General features: G+C 33.9%; 1 protein-coding gene across 1 annotated transcript in view; it reads right to left on the bottom strand.

The window, feature by feature from the left end:
* RhoGAP93B (MyTH4 and RhoGAP_KIAA1688 domain-containing protein RhoGAP93B) overlaps positions 1–17,794 on the bottom strand; it is a 232,382-nt gene that overhangs the window by 36,619 nt on the left and 177,969 nt on the right. Inside the window, exon 8 of the mRNA XM_089100012.1 lies at positions 4,464–4,672. Within this exon, the coding sequence (XP_088956138.1) occupies positions 4,464–4,672 (209 nt within the window). The remainder of the gene's footprint in view (positions 1–4,463; positions 4,673–17,794) is intronic.

The following is a 17,794-nucleotide window of genomic DNA, read 5'->3' as shown; positions in this document are numbered from 1 at the left end:
CGAATAATTTTACCTAACACATTTTGCATGCAGACCCGATATACTTCAACCCCCCCCCCCAATGTGCAAATATATAGCCCAAATTTTTTTTCTAAAGTATCTTCACTTCTTGAGAGGTTGGCGCTACATCATACAAATACTAGCTAAACTTAAAGAATAATATAGCTTGCTAAAAGTTTTGGCACCTTGAAAGTGCACAATCCCTTAAGTTTGAAAACAAACCCTCTTTCTTAAACGTATGAGTCCTCTTGGAGCTATGATACTCACGGTGACGTACATATTAAGATAAAAAAAGTAAAACCACAGCCACGATCAGTCTGACTTGTAATCATTCACCGTTCTTGAAAAACGTCAATAATGTTACGCTCTATGGACAGCAAAAAAAGGGACATATTTCAGGGACAGCAAAACGTTGACAGTCTTGACAGAAAAATATCACAGCTTTTTAATTTTTTGTCTCTTCTTTTTATCAGGCAGGTTTGTAGAGCTATGTGGCATACTCAATTCTTTTGGCAGTTGTTATAAATGACATTTTAAATTGTGTCAGAAGAAATATGACAAATGATAATTTTTCTTTATAATTTAATAATGACAAGATAAAAATCCCCTTGTAATGAACTGAAATGCTGTCAATTATTTGTGGATTTACAACATTGGCATTGACCTCTGGAATGGGGAAAAAAATCAAGGAGATGGCTATCCGGTAAGTCATTATTTTACGTTCATAATATAACGTAAAGCATAGCATATATTAAATATGTAACTTAACCTAACCTAGGTACCTCCCCCCCCCCTAAACCCCACAAAAACAACAGTTTAAATATCGTAACGCAAGGAAAACCACGCTATGCATTGCATTACTCTATAGCGGTCTCTTGAATTAACCCGTCAAAAACGGGTTTTCGTGACTGGTGTCCTTGTAAAGGCCCATATAGTGCCCAAGTACCCGACGTCCCTGAGTATAAACAAATTTTGGGAAAATATGGATTCAAATGGAAGAGGCCCTGAAATTATGATTAATAGGTTTTTTTGCTTAGTGTAAAGTAAGAAATTTGATGCTATAGTGTTTTCTTGCGAAGTCCATACAGTCTTGAGCTATATCCTGCCCTCTTAGGGGAGATGTAGTGGGGTAGAAAAGTAATTTTATGGAAGATTGTGCTTGTAAAGAGCGATGAATAGGCAAATTGAATAGTGCTACTCTTTGGTTATGATAGCATTTCTTCATAACCGTCAAACTTTGGAAGATTATTTTCGAAATAGATTACCAGATTTACTGTTTTTACAGTTAAAACTATAAATTTCCTACAATAATGCGACCCCCCTTCCAAAACAACAAACAATTGTACAGATAAAACTAATTTTCCATTCTGAGGTATCTTTTCAAGTTTGATTTCAAAAATCATTAAAGTCAAATTTTCCTTGCGACTAATCGGCAAAGCGTTCCATACCCTTGGATCAGGGACGTGCATGGAGGAGGCCTTGGGGTTCGGCCCTTTCCCTAGGATTCCCATTTTTTGTTGTTGAATTTCTGGGCACTCCTTATTTAAGTTGTTAAATGAATTTAGTTTTTTTTACCCTAGATTTTTTATTCTAGATTTTTTATTTTATTCTTTTATTTTTATTTTATTATAGATTTTTTATTATTACCGCCCCCTCCTTGCAAAACGACCTGCATGTGTGCCTTCTGTTTATGGAAAAATGGAATAAACAACACCAACTGGTGAAAACCTGGCCTATATCACTTTTTTCTATCTTATGACTGCATAATAATTGTGATACCGAGAATAATAAGTAAAAAGATTCGAGAAATGATTTAGAGCGTGTTCCAGGTCCGACAAAAAGTTATTAATACTCAAAAAAAAAGTTCCAGGTGAGAACAAATAACAGCTGGAACGATAAAAAATTAACCAGGTATTAGATTTTGTGTTAAATTTTTATGAACACAGTTAACTAGTATGCTGTATTAACTTCAGCACAATCATAATCAAATTGGGAAAAAATGGAGGCAAATGACCAATCTAATGAGAATGAGCAATCCCCTCAAAATGCAGTCCAAAAAAATAAATAAATAAATAAATAAAAAAAAAGAAAAAAAAGAGAAGCACCAAAATCTTTTTTCCCACCCAACTTTTTCAAAGGCTGCTCAATTTTGCATGTGGGGAGAATTTTCCACGAGAGGGGGGGGGGGCTCTTCGTGGGAATTTTCCACGGGTTAGAATTTTCAGGGAAGGAATAAGTCTAGCACTATATAAATGCATAGAATGGGAAATATAATTGCTTAAGGCAGGATATTACGTCGGCTTTAATTTTAAGGCGGTGTTAAATATAAAATTTGCAAACATGTTTTAAAAAGATATTTTTCTACAATCTCATTTTTGAGATTTTTTCATTTTCTGCAATCTTCAATCTCAATTATGTCAGTAATTTAAAACATTTTAAAGTTTACTCGGCTTTTCACTGCTGACTGCAACCGCATTTAGTTATTTACTTGTTTTTTCTTCTTTTTTATTTCATTTATTTTGTTTTATTGATGTATTTTTATTTACATTTTATATCTATATTTCATTTATATTTATTTATATTAATATTTACATTTCATTTATCTTTGTTTATATTTTTATTTATTTTTTATTATTTTACTACATTTTACTTTTATTTTTTTTCATTTAATTTATTTTACTTATTAACTAATTTTTTATTCTCCTCAAATTTAAGAGAAACCAAAAATAATTTGCATCAGTGACTGTAAAAATAAGCTTGTTTAAATTAGTATGTTGATGGAATTATGAAATTACTTGTATGAAAGAAAATGCAACGACAATTGAAAGAGTTAAATTTTAAATTTAATTAACTACAATTAACTACATTATTAATTAACTTTAATTAACTACAATATTACTATTCCAATCAGAAATAACACCAAGACTAATTAAGAGAGGACAGATTATCTCGATTTGATAACCAAACTCGTTCAGAATATAGTGGGTGTCTGCGGGGGTTTGTTTTGTTTTGTCCAATTGCATTGGACAAAACACTATCTAAATAAAATATATACAAAACAAAATGGTTTTTGATATTGCTAAAACTTTTCCGTCATAAGTTAAAAATACGATAAAGTGCAAAATATGAAAGCAGTTTTATACAAAAAATGATAATACAAAAATATATTATTAGCAAATATAATATATTTATCTAAATAACAAAACAAGGTAAATTATTAAAACGGAAAAGATGAAAAGTTGGCCAAAGATAATTGTGGAATTATGTCAAACAATAGATCCGAATGGAATTGAGAGTTTGTCAAGTTATGTAAGTGATAAGTCGACAAAACTCAAAAAGTAAAAACCGCCGTCAAAAGTCTCAAAAGTCGTTAATATAAAGCAATTAAAACAAGAATGAAATAAAAAAAAAATAAGCTTATTATGAGAAGAGTTCTGCATTTCGGATGTAGATTTGGTCAAACTTTTGCGTGTTTCTTATATTCTTTTTTGGTGACAAATTGCAGCCTTGAGCTATATTTTGAGACATTATTAAATATATTTTCTAACACAATTAAGTATATTTTCTTTAAACTTTCTTTAAGTATTAATATCTTTTGTTACGTTTCTGAACGTCATCGATATGGTACTCGTAACACAGGTATGATTCAACGACCAAGGAAACCATCGACTCGGTCTGGCTTCTCACTCAGACCCCAGCTTCCGTTAACATGGGAAAGACTACCAGGTGAGATTTTAGACCAGATGGTTAGACTCGATTTCCGTAGGCTGCTAAGGGGGCTTTTTTTTTTTTTTTTTTTTTTACCTCAAGTAGTGCCAAACAGTATGAGGATTGGTAGTGAATATTAATGGTAGCCTACCCGTCGGGGAATTGAGTGAGCAAGAGCAAGCAAGAGGAAGTGAGCAAGTGTCTCGTCTTTTTTTGTTTGCTTTTTGTTTAAAAGATGTGAGGATGTTAAGTTGAAAAGAGTTAAGAGTTAAGTTGACATAAAACAGATTCGAATGGAATTGAGAATTCGTTTATTCTATTTAGCCTTAAACACTTTCCGTATATGACATGAAGCAGTTAGAAATATATATTTAGCTACTCTATAGCTTCTGCATGAAACAACCGACATAATATATTCTATTTTGTTACTACCTAGATTTGGCTCGAGTAAATTTTGTACAGTTGGCTATTATTATTCAATAGACTTTGATTATTTTTAATTTTTCGTTTATAAATTTTCATGGTTTTCACCCTTTCTTCAATTTTTATTTTCTGTTCCACTTTTTGTGGCTTCTTGGTCCTTTTCTTTACGTTCTTTTCTTTTTGGTTTTGGCTCTCATTCATGCTAGAACTAGATGGACATGAAATTTTCACGTTATCTTTCTTCTTTTCTTTTTGACGGGCCATAAGCCCGTTTCTTCTAAAAATTTGTTTTCCTTAGAACATTTAATATCACACAAAATTAAAAAACTCACTTCTCTTCTCTCCAAAACCGGGGAATACAAATTCGGCTGACTAGAAGGTGAGGGCTCTTTTCTTCGTCTTAAGGAGCCAGTGAAAAGATCGGCATGCTGGCCCACCGTCTGACTTAGACTCAAACCAGTGGGCCTTATGGAACTGATACCAAAAACGGCTCCGTAAATACTTCCGTAATCTGCTTCTACGTAATCAGGCTCCCGTATTTCTAAAAAAAGGAACTGGAGTTGAGTGAATTAACAAAACGTCGAAGCCACAATTAGTTTTTAGTTAGTGTCTAGTCGAGAACCTAGATCCCATGGTAAAAAAATAATAAATACAAGTTTAGCTTCCTTTCCCCTTCCTTGTTAATCATTATAGATAATTTAAAGAACAGGGGAAACAATGAGTCTATGGTCAATGGGAAGAATAATCATTCGAAAGTTTCATATGTATACAACAAGGCGTTTTCAGGGTTGAGAAAGAAAGAATCTAAATAATAACAACTTCAAAAAAAAAGGAAAAAAAACAGAAGATCAACCAATATGTATAATTGCTACTCCATGAACAAACCGCGGACATAGAATGTGGCAACGAACTGTAAGTAAGAAACGTCTTTGTGCTGAGCGTTCATCTCTACTGAAAAGCTACTTCGATAACTCCCCCTCTAATTCCTGAAGGTTGATCATGTGCGCAATTGCGGTTATCGTATTCTATTTCAGGTTCTAGTTCTTCCAAACTTCTATCCCTTAAAAGGTTGGAAAACCTCAACTCCTTCGTCGCTCTCAAGACAAATGGTCTCGTCTGATACTTTCAACGCCTTACAAGCAGGCTAAATATAGTTTAGGAAGAATTTTGCACGACACCTTTGTCCCTTCGGAAAAACACTAGATGGCTCATGGGAGATCAATAGTTTGGTTATTTCCAGAATAAAGAGTAAGATTCGCCCTTTAGCTTGGATACAATGGGCAGAGAAGTTATACCCAGAAGATCAAGCCATGAGAAGATTGCACCCAGGACGACTGCACCCCTAAATGGCACTTATGGAAGATCATGCCCACAAAACCCAACAAGAATAGGGGTAAATAAAAAGGAAAGGTAAAAAAATAAATGACATGTTGGAAATATTAGATCAAACTAGACAAAATTGAGTAAAACAGAGGTGTAAAACCTACAAAGACGATCCATTATCAAAATATTGATCTATGAAATACAAATAACCAATTTTTTTTGTGGGCGGATAAATAAAATATCTTTACAATAACACGTCAAATAGCAAGCTTTTTATTTTCAACTGCGCAAAGCAGTAACAGGGTTGCAACCCTAAAGCTGCTAAAATAAAATATATTCTGCCGCATGGCGTAAAATCTCAAAAGTTTGCTGGATTTAAAGAAGCGGCCTCCTCAGTCAATAAATTCCTTTTTTTTTTCACAACAGATGGCTATTGCCGATTTCAAAGTTATTGTTTTTTCAGGGTTGAATCCCATACCCTTGAACAATCTAATTCACGGCTAAAATCCAACTGATCCATGGTAAAAGAAAATTTACATCTTCATTCAGTGGATTGTAATTTTGCTAATTTTTCAGTGATATTTCTTTCGCTGGTGGCAACCCTGAGTCCACCATCTATGTTTCTGAGAATACTTAAATTTTAAAAACGAAAAGCTTTTGAAAAGTCTGCCGAGGAAATTCAACTGATTCATCTAACATTGAGAAGATACAGTTCAATTATAGGGTAAAGAACGTGGTCGACAAGTATCACCGCTATGTTAAAAATGGAACATACGATTATTGATATTGTCAATACGCATGCTCATGTTTAGATTGTGTTCAAAATAAAACCAGAAGTACCAAATTCAAACCAGAACGACCGTGAAACGCCCTTTCATTGGATCAAAATTATCGCATGACATCACCTTCAACTAATAAGAGGCCTTTTCCACTGACGTAAAGTTATTGAAAGCATTTTACACCTATAGTCAAAACGTAACTGACCGCCAATGAAAACCACCCTTTGTCGAGTAAAACAGAATTTTACGTTCCTTCTGGTTGGGATGTGGCACTTCTGGTAAAATTTGGAATACCCGCAATACATGTGAATGCGCATTGAAAGTGCGTAAGCGCATTAGTCCAAAATAGTGATACTTGGGTGTTACGCAAATGAGACTTGTGGACCAAGTTCGCCATCCTGAATTACTGCAATGAAAAAACATTGAAAAAACAGAAGTATTATGGATAATTTTCGCAAAAACTGACGGGTATTTTTTTTGGAAATAAATGATTTACCTATGTTTAGGTCCGAATTTAATTAACACTTGAAAAGACAAAATACCATTCATTACTACAACTCCTTTTCACCAGGTAATTAAATGGAACATAATAAATCACGAACCCTGTTCCATGAAACAAATTGCCGAGAAATCTAATTAAGAAGGCAAGGAAAAAAACTTTGCGGTGATCTTTCAAAACTGCCCATTTGCAGTTGTATATATTTGTGTTTATATATACAGTTGTATATATTACAGGGAATATATTCGGAAATTCTATGCCATAGGACATTCTCTTTTAAGTACATCAAAAAGCAGTGGCGGTTCTGGCCTCTCGCGACCGGGGTAAAATCTTGATTACCCCCCCCCCCTGTCTCGCACAAAATTTGCAGGTCAATTTTTAACAAATTTTCATTTATGAACAGAATTATTGTCAGTTTGTTAATGAATAAATAATGTACATTTTAATTTATTTTTTATTTAAATTGTTTTTAATTATTTTCATTTAATTAATTAATTATTATTATTTAATTGTTTTTTTGTTTTTTAGGTTAGTTTTATTAATTTGTTAATTATTTTCATTATTAACTACGCCCTCTACTTTATTTTAATAAAAATACAATTTTTAAAATTACATAATGATTATAACCATGAGATTATTTTTTTATCATTTTGTGCCCCTAAAATTTCTTCCCTCAGGGCAAGTACCCCCTCTGTCCCCCTCTGTCAAAAAGGAGTCTTAGTACTCTTGAAATACATAACATACAATTTTTTTTTTTTTGTTATAAATAAGAAAAAAAAAAAAAAGATATTCATTTTAGCTCACTCACTCATCCATGATGCCAGGTATTGTAACTTTTTTTTTCGTTTCTTATTTTTGTGACAGTAACGGTGATGTATGTTACGCTTAAATATGCCATTAGGCATTTTCACAGTTTGTTTATATATATAATCTTTTGTTTGTGGAGTAAATACAAATTAATCTATCTTAAAAATGGTTTTTACAGGGGGCTTTGCCGAACATGTATTTCAGTCAAATTGAATTTTATACTCTTAAATCCTGTTTCCAATTTTCTTATTTCTTTTTTTTATGGCTGCCTTTTTTTCCGGGCACATATTTATTAGACTAATCTTAAAAAATGGACATAGACATCCCTAGGGAAGTTGCTTAACTTTGAAGAATATAAAAATAAAATACAGTATTACTTTGAAAATGGCTTCACAAGTAAACATTGTCGAATTTATATTTTTCATGAAATAAAAATAAAGCAATTAAAAAGGACAAAATTTACGGCAATAGAATCTCAGGAATAACATCAAAAATAAAAATTAAAATTAAAATCAATACAAAATAAAAAATTAACGACAAATTAAAAAAAATAAATAAACTTAATAGATCAGTCAAAAAATTATATAATCAGCATGAAAAATTGGCTTAAAATTATCAAATTAATTAAAGCGTGTCAATTTAATATATATGTAAATACGTGTACATGTAAATACTTACATACAGGTATATGTATACAAGTCAAGAAAAATCAAAAAGTAAAAACCACCATCAAAAGATAAAACAGAAAAATAATAAAAAAATAAGAGAGCAATTGGAATTAAAAGGGGTTAACATAATTTAGAATGGACAATAACATTGGAAACAAAGAAAGACATAAAAATCCTCTTTAACCTTCCCGTTATGCAGCAAATTGGAATCATAACAGGATCAGGGTTTCCAACTTTTTAGCTAAAATGTGTCCATCTTGAAATGTCAAAAACTAGAGGTTATTTTTTTTTTTACCAGTTGCTTTGTTGATCAAAAGACGTTTTGTAAACTTCTTTCAAAGCGGTCAGGTTGAAAACGAAAAAAAATCCATATAAAACATTCATACAAAATGACAAAAATGATTGTGAAAGCACGAAAGTCATTTAAACATGTAATCCCTTACTTTGGGGAAAATCCTACACTAACGATATTGCTGGCAAATCCTTGATGCCAAAGAAAATAAAACGAGAAAAAGCACTATTTTTCTGTAAAGTGAAAATTTTTTACCAAAATATATATTCATTTGGGAAACCTTCTGTTTTCCGTCATAATTTACAAAATATCCCTTTTTTAACCTTTTATGTCCCAAAATTCTAAAATGTGCCACTTTTTTTGCCATTTTGAGTCCTGGCACATGGGAATGTGTCCTTGTGACATACAATGGGTCCATTTGGTACCCCTATATGGGAATCTTTTGGCTTTTCTCTGATCAACACAAACATCATTCGACTAAAAGTACCAAGCCCCCATGGGTGGACACAGACTGAACAAAGAGTATAGGAAACCGCGAGGGTTTACCGATTATTCAGGATTCACGTGCACCAGGCGACGGGTGCCAAGCGAGGCAAAAGTATTCTAAGCGTGGCGGAACTGTACGAAACACCTGGCACTCGGAGATATACACAAGGGGGCAAAGTGGGTGACCCATAGGGAAACTAATAAAAAACAGTTTTTGTTGGATTGCATAGGAATGAAAAACTAGCAATGCTATACAAGCTTATTTCTAATTATAAAAAATACTGATTTCAGTTAAAGGTTTAATTTCTTTGGATCAAGTCTGAAATGTTTTGAAAATAAGCAAGTGAGCAGAATATTTTCTTTTATCCATTTTTTATTGATTATAAATATATAGGGCGAGGTTAGTTTTTAAAAATGAGGACAAATACATCAATTAAAATTGGTTAATTGGTCAATTAAAATTGGTTAATTGGTTATTAATTTATTGGTTAATCTATAAACTGTGATTTATCTTAAGCCGAATAGATGCTTAACAGAGATTACAAATAACATCATCAGCTTTATGGTTCACAATGGGAAAGCTAGATGGAGCTAATGTTTTTGTTTCTCAAGGCCTCGTGGGGTCTCTTTGGCCCCGTGAAAACTAACTCACCTTTTTAAAGCAAGACCACTGATTCAATATCATTACCAAAGGGGGAAAAATTGACAAACAATTCTTTCAGAATGTACCATAGCAAGTAAACAGCCGGAAACTTATACTACAAAACTTATATATACTTATACTAACTTATATACTTATACTTATATACTTAAACTTATATACTTATACTATACTTATATACTTATACTATAAAAGCGTACATGCTACAAATAGCTAATGCAACAGATTCTACTCAGACGAGAAAACAACGGTTGGGTTATCAAAGGGGGCTAAATGGGGCTACCTTGGAAACGGTGGGAGTGATAGGGTAGATAGGGTTGACTGTTTTTTTTAGATATTTTTGATTTTCCTCTGATCAGTCTCTTGTATCAGTTTATAGTCATTGGTTTAACCCTCTGGGCCACGGCGCCCGCTACCTATTATTTCTTTACCCATTTTTTGTTATCTTTAGACCAAGGCCGTATTCAGGGGGTGGGGCTACGGGGTTTACCCCCCCCCCAAAAAAAAATGTATGACTCGTAAAAACGTAACAAAATGTATACTAACAATTTTTTGATGTGTTTTTAAAGTTCTTTTTGCCCTCCCCCCCCCCCAACATAAATCCTGGATACGCCCTTGCTTTAGACACAATTCAGTAGAGGCCTATTTCTTTTTTTACACATTATATGCTGGATAGACGCAATTTTGCAGTCCAAAAACGCCAAATTTTTGTAAATAGGGGCGTATGGTCTACGCCAGCTTTCGACCTAGAAATTTCTTTATCTAGGTTTATCTCCGCTTGGTGCCTTTTTCAGTTAGAAGTTTCTGAATTTGGAACTTCGACTCAACAAGCTGAATATGTTAATTGTAGGTCTACAAGAATTGTAGGTCAATTTAAACTATTAAATTGTGCTCTTTAAACTAATTCACAACTTCAAAGAGTTTTTTTTTGAAAATAAATCATTCAACTTATCGCTTGCATGCGCAATTTCTTTATGTGCTTGAACTAAATGCTACGTATGTCCATCTTTTTATCATACTGAAACAGAGAGTTTACTTGAAAAAAAATTGTGACTCGAAAACTTCTTGTTTTTTTTATAACTGGATTAAAACTTCACAAAAAAGAACCAATCAGGTTTTGCACTTCTTTTTTGAACTAGCTAGAATTAGAGATAGTGGCAACGATTAAATACAAAAAGAGGATAAAAAGGAAAGTTATTTGACTTCTCTTGGCACGCGCTTAAGGATTTACTTTATTGGCTTGTGAAAATCCGTCACAAAAATAAAAAAAAAGAATTAGTTAAAAAAGGTACAAAACTGTACTTGTTAAGAAGTACATTTTTAATATGTCAGTAGAGATTAGTAGCCTCTCCTTTTTTCTTTGTGTTATCCTAAGTGGGAGAATTTTCGCCGGAATACCTTAAACTACGCTGCCAACGCGCCAACTACGCTAGACAACGCTGCCTTTCTATGACGAACAAATAAACGTTCAAATGGGGTAAATCCATTTATCTAGACTATGTCTACATCAGTAGAAATATTTCTACTGATGGCGATCACTGTATATGTGTCAATGTGATCGAAACATTTAGACTTTTGTACCTTTTTTCACTGTCTAAATAAATGGACATTGTTGGGGTTCCACTCCTTGTTTCTTTTCTTTTAAGATAAATGACCCATTTTCTTTTCTGTAATTAGAGTTGCGTATAAGATAATTTTCAATCGTAAGTTAACTCTCGTCGTCAAGGCAACCATTTTGCAAGAGAAAGTAAATTGCTTGGATTAGAATTCAGTATGGGTCATCGCATGGGCTTGCTAAAATTCAAGTCATTGATTCTGAAAGTATGTGTCGGGCAAATTGAATTGAGGGACTTGAGTCATTTGATTATCCAGCGTCACACTGGGCCACACCCCAAGTACCAAGATTCTGTTAGTGTAAAATATTATTTAGTTAGTCTGCATTTTGACACCGTTTGGGGAAGCCTATTCTTTTTGTTATATGTGACCTTTGGAAGATTACAAGTAAGATATTTTCTACAACTGTGTACAATTTTCCCAGGAACCCAGACCGGGTAGGAACAGAGTTACGAGATACTGTCATTATTATATTGACAGGGGGGTTCGTTACCTCCAAGGAGATAGTTAGAAATATTAGCGGTAACCCAGGGCGGGTACCCTTGGCCTTAAAGTGGCCATTTGACTACTCGATCACGTTATCATACCCTGGGGCAGGGTATACTGTAAATTCGGTACTAGCACACCCGATATCTACAGAACCTGTGTGGTAGGCGCGGGCATCCCAATATAATATTTTGGCACAAGCCGATACTGGTGGCATTGTGGCCTACCGGTATAATATTGGTGGCTACTACCCCTCCAACAGACATATCCCCATTTAAACGCTTATTTGTAAGTCTCAGATTTAGACGGTAAAGGAACACGAACTTGTAAGTACAATAAAGGAATATTTCTTTAGCTGACTTTGCTTTTATTAGTTCTTTTGGGAGGGGGACAGGAGCAGTGACCGTACCTTGGGAATAAGTCAAAACGTATTTCCTTATGAGGATCGGTTCATTCAAACGGGAATACTTTTAGGTCTTAACATTTGTATTTTTTTACCCACCCTCGAGAGGAGGTTTTGGGGGAGGGAAAGAGGGGGCACTTGCCCCAGGCACAGGAATTTTAGAGGCGCGAAATTTAAAACAAATAATCTAACAGTTATAATCATTTTATAATATTTGAAACTGTATTAATACAGTAGAGGGCCTAGTTAATAAATAATTAATATATTGTTAATCAAATAGTAAAATAAAAATAAGTTAAAACATATAATCTAATAATAATTACAGCAATTCAATTTAAATAATCCTGTTAATAAATAAAAATTTCGTTAAAATTTGGCCTGAAGATTTTTTTTGGGAACAGGGGGGGGGGGCTCTAATCAAGATTTTTCCCCGCGAGCAACAGAGGCCATAACTGCCACTGCTATCATTTCAGGGATTTATAGACCCCTCATCCAAAATATTAGATGGAATACAAGCAAAATGGTAATACTTTTTACGAGTTGGATAAAACATCGACAGGTGTTTTGAGAATTACTGAGCAACTTTAAAACAATTGTTGATTTGCCAAAATCATTAGAAAATCAGATATCCAAATTCAGTAGTACATTCTAAACACATTGCTGTTCCTATTTTATGGTCTCAACAGGTGACATTACAAACCCTTTATAGTCCCCACCCTAACAACAATCCCTACACACACGGAATGGAGGAGGGTCCCCCAAAAGATTAATCCGAAGATCTCTTCCCCAGGAAATATAGAAAAACAATGATCAAAAATTTCCACTTTTTTTGTTTTGAATCCCATTGGGAAAATTTTCTGAACCCCCCCCCCCCCAATTGGCCAAACGAGTGTGAACTACACAATTTTAAATATCGTGGAATGGCAAAAAATGATTGAATAAATTAAGAAACAGACCTTTCCTGAAAGAACAATATTAAGTACATTATAATGTTTACTCAGATTTTTGATAGAATAGTTAACAATTCAACTGTATTGCAGAAACAAAATAGAATCTCTTAAGGAAAAACAGGTATTAAAAGACAAAATATGATACGCAATAATTAAAAAAAAAAAAAAAAAAAAAATAGGACAGTGGAACAAAGATTAAACCGTCAAAGACCTTCAGAAACCTTCAAACAAAAGATACACGATAGGCTTCCCAATTTTCCATTTTGTGTGAATGTTCGTCAAGGCGACAAGACAAACGCCTGAGCATACAACCAGGGTTGCCACCCGGTGAAAAAAACATTAGATTTTAGTGATTGTTTGATCTAGTGAATTTTGTCAATAATCTAGTGATTTTAGTGCTTATTTATTGAATTCTTTTAAACAATATAAAAAATCACTAGAAATAGTGATAAATCACTAGGGGTGTCAACCGAGTGTGTGAGGAATGAATACTGGAGACAAAAACCTAATTGTGCACTAGACATCGATTTGAAAAGGCACCCATAAGCAGAGGCGGATCCAGAATTTTTTTTTACGGGGGGGGGCAAAATGGGTTGATCTGATAAACTTGCGTTAGGAGCAAGTCTAATTAACGCAAAATTGCGTTAATTAAGTAAATTGCACTACGTTAGGGGGGACCCCTCACCCCTCCCCTGGATCCGCCACTACCCATAAGAGAGCTATGGGGTGAAAGGCAACCATAAGAGAGGTATCCCAATAAAGTTTGTAATAACAAACTTGTAATGAGAAGAATTCGACCTCACAGCCTCTTTAATGCTGAACAGGCGTCCTAGCCGACTATAAGACAAGGTATAGGAAAGAACATGACATATGCCCCAAGGGGATTCCATCAGAGCCATCTATGCAATAAATGCATCAGACCAGGACATGGAACTCAAGGGACTAGAGGTATATAAAAATTTTCAGATGTATCTCACGATGCCAACTGTATAAAAACCAATCTGAAACGCTCATGTTGTTGACAGAGTAACTGCCATTCAATTTATACCACAAACTCAAGTCAGGAACAAGTTTGATAATCTCTCGAAAAAAAGGGCAATTTAACAAGACAAGCTTTACAGACGAAAATTAGCATTACAATACGTTTATTGCTTACTTTATTTTTTAGTAATAATAATAATGATACACTTTGGGTTTTTAAAGAATGGGTTTTATGGTATCTAATCCCATCTTATGGGTGGTTTTAACGTTATGCGACAATTTAGATTTAAATACAAGATTCAACGAACAAAAAATACCTCACTAGACAAGACTTCTTGTACAACTAACAAACAGCTATTAAACCATAAGATGTTTTTCAAATTGACAAGCAACTAATAATTTTCTAACTGGAGGGCACACAATACATAAACACATATTTATTCATCTTGATCCCACCATGGGTGACACGTCATACGGGGGAGGGAAGATTCTTGAAGAAATTATGGAACCAGATCTGTTTGAAAGAGGCTCAAAGGTTCAGGACTCTTTGAGAAACTGAGGTTAAAATGCACTTTTTTGCCATTTGAGACAACTTCTCAGACTTCCCCTCAAAGTCCTGGTCTGCCGTGCAGACTTTGACAGAGTATTCCAACACCCTAGGGTAAATAAAAAAAAAAAAATTGGGTGAGGAGCAATTCGCATAGGAAGAAAAAGAAGATAATCCTAATGCCAATAATATTTAAAAAAAAAAAAAATCAACAGTATAAATCTAAACTCTTATATTTGAAATGTTTACATCAATTTGGAGCAAAAATCCTCATGGTTGCTGGCAGGGCTGTGGAGTCAGAGTCGGAGTCAGTTTAAGTAAATGTTTGCTGAATGGAATCAGAGTAAAAGAAATAATATATGACCCTTTGGAGTTGGAGTTACGGAAACACATAAGGGCTGGAGTTACTGGAAACACATAAAGGCTGGAGTTACTGGAAAAACATAGATACTGGAGTTACTTAGATATTACTGATGTTTTTACTACTTATGTTTTACTGATGTAATACTGTCAGTTTTACTACTGATGACCGTCACTATATATGTGACCGAAATATCTGGTATTTTTTGTGAATTTCTATACACTGTCTATTAAAAAGCATTTTTCCCTATTTTGAACTTTTATTGTATCGGCTGGAGTTACTGGAAACACATAAAGACTGGAGTTACTGGAAACACATAAAGGCTGGAGTTACTGGAAACACACAAAGCCAAATACTCTTAAATACTACTAAAAAGTGGCAATACTAAATAAAATCAATATTGTAGGCTAATAATAGCGAATAAGATTTTTTTGCAGCATAGTACTAAAGTACTACTACAGAAACAATCGGAAATGGAGTAGGAGCAATTATCTTTAAAGTTTCAGAAGTCGGAGTCAGAATTGGAGTCGGTATATTGAAAATGTTTGAAGTCGGAGTTGCTCGTCGGTGGTAAAGTGGACCGACTCTACATTCTTGGTTACTGGACATACAGGTATTTCGTCATTGTTGCGCTGAAAGGTCAAAATGACATTTTTACACTTGTTAGATAATTGTCTACAACCATTTTCTAATTGTCATTGAACAGGCATTGTCCTGCTGATTCTCTTTTTGAGGATAGCTTAGCACATGGTTTCGGAAAATATTTTAGAATTTGGAAAATGTCAGATGCGACTTTTACCCATGACGACGATGATTTATTTTTTTTTGCTTTTTTTCGCTTTTGTATCCGACATTTTTTCGTTTTCTTTTTCCTTTTTTTTTTTTTGCTTTTGTAGCCGAAGTTTTTAGTTTCTTTTCTAACACCATTTTCTAAGGTGTTCTCAAAGGGACGATCAGTAGAGCATTGTAGTTAAGAAGGATAAAAGTGTCATTGAACAGGCATTTTCCTGCTGATTCTTTTTTCGAGAACAGCTTAGCACACGGTTTCGGAATTTATTTTAGAATTTGGAAAATGTCAGATGCGACTTTTAGGCATGACGACGATGATTTATATTTTTGCTTTTTTTTTCACTTTTGTATCCGACATCTTTTGTTTTTCTTTTTGCTTTTGTAGCCGAAGTTTTTTAGTTTTTTTGTTTTTTTTTGCATTTGTAGCCGACATATTTTATCGCAACTTTCTCGATTCTAAGCACACATGGATTGAAGACTTTTTACATGACACTATCGAATTTATCTGGAGTTGCTTTTTTAATTAATAGGATATTATTTAGCAAAAATATATTTGAAGACTAACAGTGGAGACATCCGCCATTAATTGATTATAGTATCTAAACAACAATAGATGGAAACTCCGTCACGCTCCCAAAACAATTCATGGGTATAGGTTGAATTACTTCAAGCACCGACTGTCCAAAATCATAACACGGTGGTTTTTTTTTTTTTTTTTTTTTTTTGGTTTATATGGATACGGTAGAGGTAGTAACTATTTTTGCATTGTCGACCGACCTTAGCAATCTATGTAAGTCAACATGCGCGAAGTGATGGCGCTTTTTCCTCCTTAGATCTCATAATCTTTGCAAAGCTGTCAATAGGTCTGTAATTTTTCTAAAATATTCTTTTTTTTAAGATTTTGATAATAAATACCTATGAATGGTCCCTTAATATCCATCCCTTTATTCTAAGAAATATATTTGGCCGATCGACTGCAACAAGGTTGCTCCAGAGTAAGAGCTCCCCTCTTTTGTTGAGTTCTTTTATTTAACAATAAAGCTAAATCCCGAAAAAACAACTTCAGCACAGTCTCTTGGGAAGGGTCTGGGGCCAGGAAAGAACAGGGGAGAAACAAAAAGGCAAATAAGAAATATGAACGAAACATGAGGAAATCCGGAATAAAAACCAGATCCAGTCACCCACCTCAAAAAATACTCAAAATCACAAGCTAAGCAGGAGCAGCACATGACTTAACAACCAAATAAGCACCAAACCCAGAGACATCGAATCAAAAAAAAAAAAAAAAAAAGATTATTAGCTAGAAACTCCGTTTATTATTAGCCAGAAATTTCGAGAGGGGGGTTCAAACCTGGAGCCATCCCTCTCCTCCTAGATACGACTTTGGTCTAAAGATAATAAAAGAAAATGAATTTAACAGGAGTAATATTTAGCGGGCCCATTGGTCCAGAGGTTTAAACTAATGACTATGAACTGATACAAGAGACTGATCAGAGGACACTCAAAAATGACAAAAAAAAACGATTATTAGCTAGAAATTCCGTTAAGAAATTCCGTTCTACATGAAGATACCCAATAAGCAGCAGCTTCGAGCAGACTCTGGGAACTTGTTGCAGATCATGGTAAGGGATGAACTAAAACAACTATTTTCATAATGTAAGAGGGGTATCTGCGTTTTTGCTTAACTCTTCATATATATTGACTACGTTAATTGACAGACATGTGATATCTTAATAATTTCGTTTATGCTGGTTCTTATGGAAGTGATTAACATACATAAGTTCTGTGGCAAACAGCGTTGCAAATTAACACAGTCTCTATTCTTCATAGTCTTTATTTAGATACATTAGAGGTATCACTGTCTTATCGATTGATAACATTTGAAAAACGACAAGACATCCCCTCTTCAAAATTGTAGGCCAAAACATACAAAATATACTATATACTTTTTCCTAAGAAAAAAAAAAAAAAAAAAAAAAAAAAAAAAAAAAAAAAAAAAAAAAACTACAAAATCCAT

This window comes from Artemia sp. Qi Xiang Cuo, chromosome 14 (genome assembly GCF_049724085.1).
Source record: "Artemia sp. Qi Xiang Cuo chromosome 14, ASM4972408v1, whole genome shotgun sequence".
Lineage (NCBI taxonomy): Eukaryota > Metazoa > Arthropoda > Branchiopoda > Anostraca > Artemiidae > Artemia > Artemia sp. Qi Xiang Cuo.
Note: the sequence above shows the minus strand (reverse complement) of the source record. Positions and strands in the feature narration are given on the sequence as shown.